At 42.9% G+C, this 4,900-nt stretch overlaps 1 protein-coding gene across 1 annotated transcript in view; it reads left to right on the top strand.

Annotated features, from left to right (window-relative positions):
* LOC143280133 (uncharacterized) overlaps positions 1 to 3,103 on the top strand; it is a 19,850-nt gene extending 16,747 nt beyond the window's left edge. Inside the window, exons 10-11 of the mRNA XM_076584695.1 lie at positions 2,388 to 2,534; positions 2,948 to 3,103. Coding sequence (XP_076440810.1) covers positions 2,388 to 2,534; positions 2,948 to 3,025 — 225 coding nt within the window. The 3' untranslated portion in view covers positions 3,026 to 3,103. The remainder of the gene's footprint in view (positions 1 to 2,387; positions 2,535 to 2,947) is intronic.
* Positions 3,104 to 4,900: the final 1,797 nt, after the last annotated feature.

The raw sequence follows: 4,900 nt of genomic DNA, 5'->3' as shown, positions 1-4,900 counted from the left end.
AAGCTGTAAGTCTTTTTCACTCTTTGATTCTGTTGTTCTGTTCAAGCTGTAAGTCTTTTTCACTCTTTGATTCTGTTGCTCTGTTCAAGCTGTAAGTCTTATTCACTCTTTGATTCCATTGCTTTGTTCTCTTTGATTCCATTGCTCTGTTCAAGCTGTAAGTCTTTTTCACTCTTTGATTCCGTTGCTCTGGTCAAGCTGTAAGTCTTTTTCACTCTTTGATTCCGTTGCTCTGGTCAAGCTGTAAGTCTTTTTCACTCTTTGATTCCGTTGCTCCGTTCAAGCTGTAAGTCATTTTCACTCTTTGATTCCGTTGCTCCGTTCAAGCTGTAAGTCTTTTTCACTCTTTGATTCCGTTGCTCTGGTCAAGCTGTAAGTCTTTTTCACTCTTTGATTCCGTTGCTCTGGTCAAGCTGTAAGTCTTTTTCACTCTTTGATTCTGTTGCTCTGTTCAAGCTGTAAGTCTTATTCACTCTTTGATTCCGTTGCTCCGTTCAAGCTGTAAGTCTTTTTCACTCTTTGATTCCGTTGCTCTATTCAAGCTGTAAGTCTTTTTCACTCTTTGATTCCGTTGTTCTGTTCAAGCTGTAAGTCTTTTTCACTCTTTGATTCCGTTGCTCTGTTCAAGCTGTAAGTCTTTTTCACTCTTTGATTCCGTTGCTCCGTTCAAGCTGTAAGTCTTTTTCACTCTTTGATTCCGTTGCTCTATTCAAGCTGTAAGTCTTTTTCACTCTTTGATTCTGTTGTTCTGTTCAAGCTGTAAGTCTTTTTCACTCTTTGATTCCGTTGCGCTGTCATTCCTCTCTTGGTTTTTCTTCATTTCTTTTCATCTTTATTCCAGTGAAAGATCTCCTGATTCTTCTTGACTGATAAGACAGCCTGCTTTTCCTGTGTAACCTCTTGAGTGTCCCCGGGACGGGAAATTTACATCCCCTCCCCTTCCATTCAATGCCAAAAAAGTGCCCCAGGGTAGATCAAAATTTCTGTCTGCATCACTGTAGGAATTTTCCTATCATAAAATCACTGCATTTCTGTGAAATTGTCATAATGGGATAGCGTGGATTTTTCTTTCAGAAAAGTGTAGGAAATGTATACTTTCTTTCAGTAGTTTGCATGCTAGATTAGAAAAAAAAAAAAAAAATTTCCGTCCACGACCGAAACATCCAGTAGGAAATAGTTGTCACTGAGCATATGATAGGCTTGGCAATGAAAGGCTTAACCCTTTGGCTGCTTTAGTCACCACTCGGCGACTCGCAGTGAGAACACCACAGATGCGGCACAGCGACTTGTAGGGAGAGCACTGCTGGTGCTGATCAGTGACTTAAGTATTGGAGTTAACAAACTTATGCTACTCTTCAATAGATAACACCAAACTTAGACAGCACTTTCTGCCACATGTACTGGAAACATCCTTCTCATTGTTGAACCAACTCTTTAGCGGTTAGGAGCGATTTTCAGCGGCTTTGAAAAACTTAGTTTGAACGATGGCGAGTTCTTCAACCAGTTCAGATGGTAACCAGCAGTCTAGCTTTAGACCACGGTATGACGGGCGCAATAGCCCAGTGGTTAAATCTGAGGGTCCCGGGTTCGAATTACGGTGACGGCGCCTGGTGGGTAAAGGGTGGAGATTTTTAAGATCTCCCAGGTCAACATATGTGCAGACCTGCTAGTGCCTGAAATACGCACGTTAAAGATCCTGTAATCCATGTCAGCGTTCAGTGGGTTATGGAAACAAGAACATACCCAGCATGCACACCCCTGAAAACGGAGTATGGCTGCCAACATGGCGGCGTAAAAATGGTCATACACGTAAAAGCCCACTCGTGTGCATACGAGTGAACGTGGGAGTTGCAGCCCACGAACGCAGAAGAAGAAGAAGAAGACCACGGTATATGGGATGGCAAGCTGAAAGTCAAATTGAAAGTCAGTTGGTGGAAAATGGTTTTGTTTTGCTGCTGACAGTGACAGCGGAGAAGAGTTTGTGTCACGTGGCAGCGAACTGAAGTGAAGTGACTCTGACAGCTCTACTGTACAGCCGGTGTTCAGCTGTACCGTGCAGCTGACTTAGCTGGCCAGCAGCTTGAAGATAGCTGAAGATGTAAGGGTTAAACCATTTTGTCTTGTTTTGTCTTGGTATTGTGTTCCCACTGAACAATGTGCGGTCAGGGTTTGATTTAAAAAGCCCCCGGAGTGCCATAGAACGTATCACATATGTGCACAGTGTCGTCACTAAATGACATCACCAGAAGAAGGGAAATAACTCAAGGGTGAAAATTCACAGAGTTTATCTAGAGTGGTATATCTCCAGACCATTTTATTTCAGTTTGAGGCTTTTTGTTTTGGATGTTGAAACACTACTTTCTACTGTTTTTCCTTTGGCACTGAAGGGCTTGAGGGCCAGTGTGGAGGACGACGCCAAGCGAGAGACGCTTGTGGCCAAGTACCTAGACCGCCTGGCCATGGAGACGACAGCCGTTTTCGCTTCGTCACGACTGCTGGATGACGGGGTCATCCTGCCGCAAGACACCAGAGCGGTAAGCATTCGACAGTAAAAAGAAAAGAAAGAAAGAGAGAGAAAAAAAAGTATGATGCAGATTAAGGTAAGTGTGTGTGTGTGTGTGTGTGTGTAAAAATGGCCCTTTTAACATGAACCCTTGATGTCGACTGAAGTCAACTGCAGTGGTGCACTTTCTAGTCTACTAAGGTCGCCCATGGCAGTGAAAGAGAGTATAGATTCTATGATCCATGTTAGTGTTTGGTGGGATATGATGTGAATTGATAATCATATCCAGCATGTGTACTCCCCCAAAATAGGTAATTGCTGCCTTTATGACATGGTAAAAATGTAGATATATATATATATATATATATATACGAACGTAGCTGGGAGTTACAGCTCATGAATGCTGATAAGTCATTATTGTGTTTTTGTTGTTTTGTTTCACAGACGCTGTCACAGTGCTTGCGGATTGTCAGTGCCTACAGTCGGCCAGCAAGACCGGCTTACCCAGTTTTCAGGATGTAAACAGAAATGTTCAGTGCCAACCCTTCTGCTCTCTGTTGGCTGGTCAGTCTGTCCGCCCCCCCAGCCCCCTTCCCCCCCCTCCCCGACCCTCTGACCCCCCCCCCCACACACACTCCTGCTATGTCTGGAAATAACTCTTAAAGTACTCACCTGACGACTGCCTGAACAGCGACACCACAGCCTCATCACAGAGTTCTTTGTGCCAGTCATGATAATAATCGAGTCATCCTTCTAAAAGCATTATTCCCCCTGTTCAGTGCAGGTCCCATCGTTCTTCACATCAGTATGTGTCAGTTACTTCATGCAGGTACACATCCTTGATCAACTGTACACGCGTGTACTCCCACATCACCCTTTCCTCCCCCCCCTCCCCCCCCACCCCGGGGCCCCCGCCCCACCCCACATATGTACCTGTAGTATTTCCGCCAGAAAGGTGTCTCCACGGCTGACAGACATTGTGCCCAGCACCAGTGCTGCTGCCAGTCAGTGTGCTTGGTTTAGCTCTCAGTGACTCATTTGGGGTTTACATGTTTGCTGTGTCAGTACTGTGTGTGCCTCACGGTTTGCACACAAATTAAATCGCTCATTTGATAGAAGCGTTGTATTCGTTTAATGTGATTCTTTTTGCTGATGGGTTTATGACTCTTGGTTGTTTTTTTTAATAAATTTTTTATTATTATTTTTTTTATACCCTTCCATTGAGGGGAGTGCCTCAGCGTGTTGTAAAATAATAGGTATAACCGAGGAAATATATTTCTTTTATTTTTTGTGATTGTTGCAAGCCTGTACTGTAGTGTGCTGTGATTGTTTTAAGTTGTGGTATGGTGTGTTATTGGATGTCTACTAGTGCGTGTGGGGTGAGTGGGTTGCATTGAAGATGGAAAGGTGAGCTTGTGTTGTGATCAAGGCAAACGGGAGACTGAGCAGAGAGAACAGTTTCCGTGCCCTTATCAGAATCATTGATTTTGGGGTTTACTGTGTGGGGTTTCTGAGGCCCTTTCATGATTAATTTGTGACTGGGTCTGTTCAGAAATTAAGAACTGAAAGGAAGATGCAGAGTTTTTTATCTTTTGCAAATGAAATAACAAATTAGGTAGCGTCCTAACAATCAAAATTGAGGAAAATTGAATGATGGAAACTGACCATCTATTGAAAACTTATGAAAACTCCATGACAATTTTGTACTGTCATGTTCAAATGATTTAGACAGATATATATTGATATATAGCGCCTGTCCTCGGTCAGAGACCAAAGTACTTTACAAAACCTGGAGTCATTTGCACAACAGGCTGTCTGCCTGGGTAGAGCCAATTGAGGGCTGCCTTTGGGTGCTCATCATTCATTCATCTGCTTTGACATTCAGTCAGGTTTCAGTCTTGCACACACACACACACACACTCTCTCTCTTTCTCTCTCTCTCTCTCTCTCACACACTCATACAGTCTTGTTACCTTTTTTTTTGTGTATGATGTATATTTTTGCTGTTTTATTATTGTAACGTAACATACTCCTGTTCTTAATTTCTACAGACTGAATTAGCCAACATAGCGTGTGTTTTTATTGCCTTTTTTCCCCCCGTTTCTTTAAACACTTAAAGTAAGGCATGAAACTGGTGACCATGACAGAGTATAACTGTTGGCTGCGACTCAGTATTTTCTGTAGTTTTAGTTTCAGTTTCAAGGAGGTGCCAAAACATGTGAAGTGATCCATATATACTACAGCACATCTGCTGTTGAAAAGAAAGAAAGAAAAAAAAAAAGAGCAGATTCTTCTTCTTCTTCTTCATTCATGGGCTGCAACTCCCATGTTCACTTGTATATACACAAGTGGGATTTTATGTGTATGACCGTTTTTACCCCGCCATGTAGGCAGCCA

Source organism: Babylonia areolata, chromosome 3 (genome assembly GCF_041734735.1).
Source record: "Babylonia areolata isolate BAREFJ2019XMU chromosome 3, ASM4173473v1, whole genome shotgun sequence".
NCBI classification, from domain to species: domain Eukaryota; kingdom Metazoa; phylum Mollusca; class Gastropoda; order Neogastropoda; family Buccinidae; genus Babylonia; species Babylonia areolata.
Note: the sequence above shows the minus strand (reverse complement) of the source record. Positions and strands in the feature narration are given on the sequence as shown.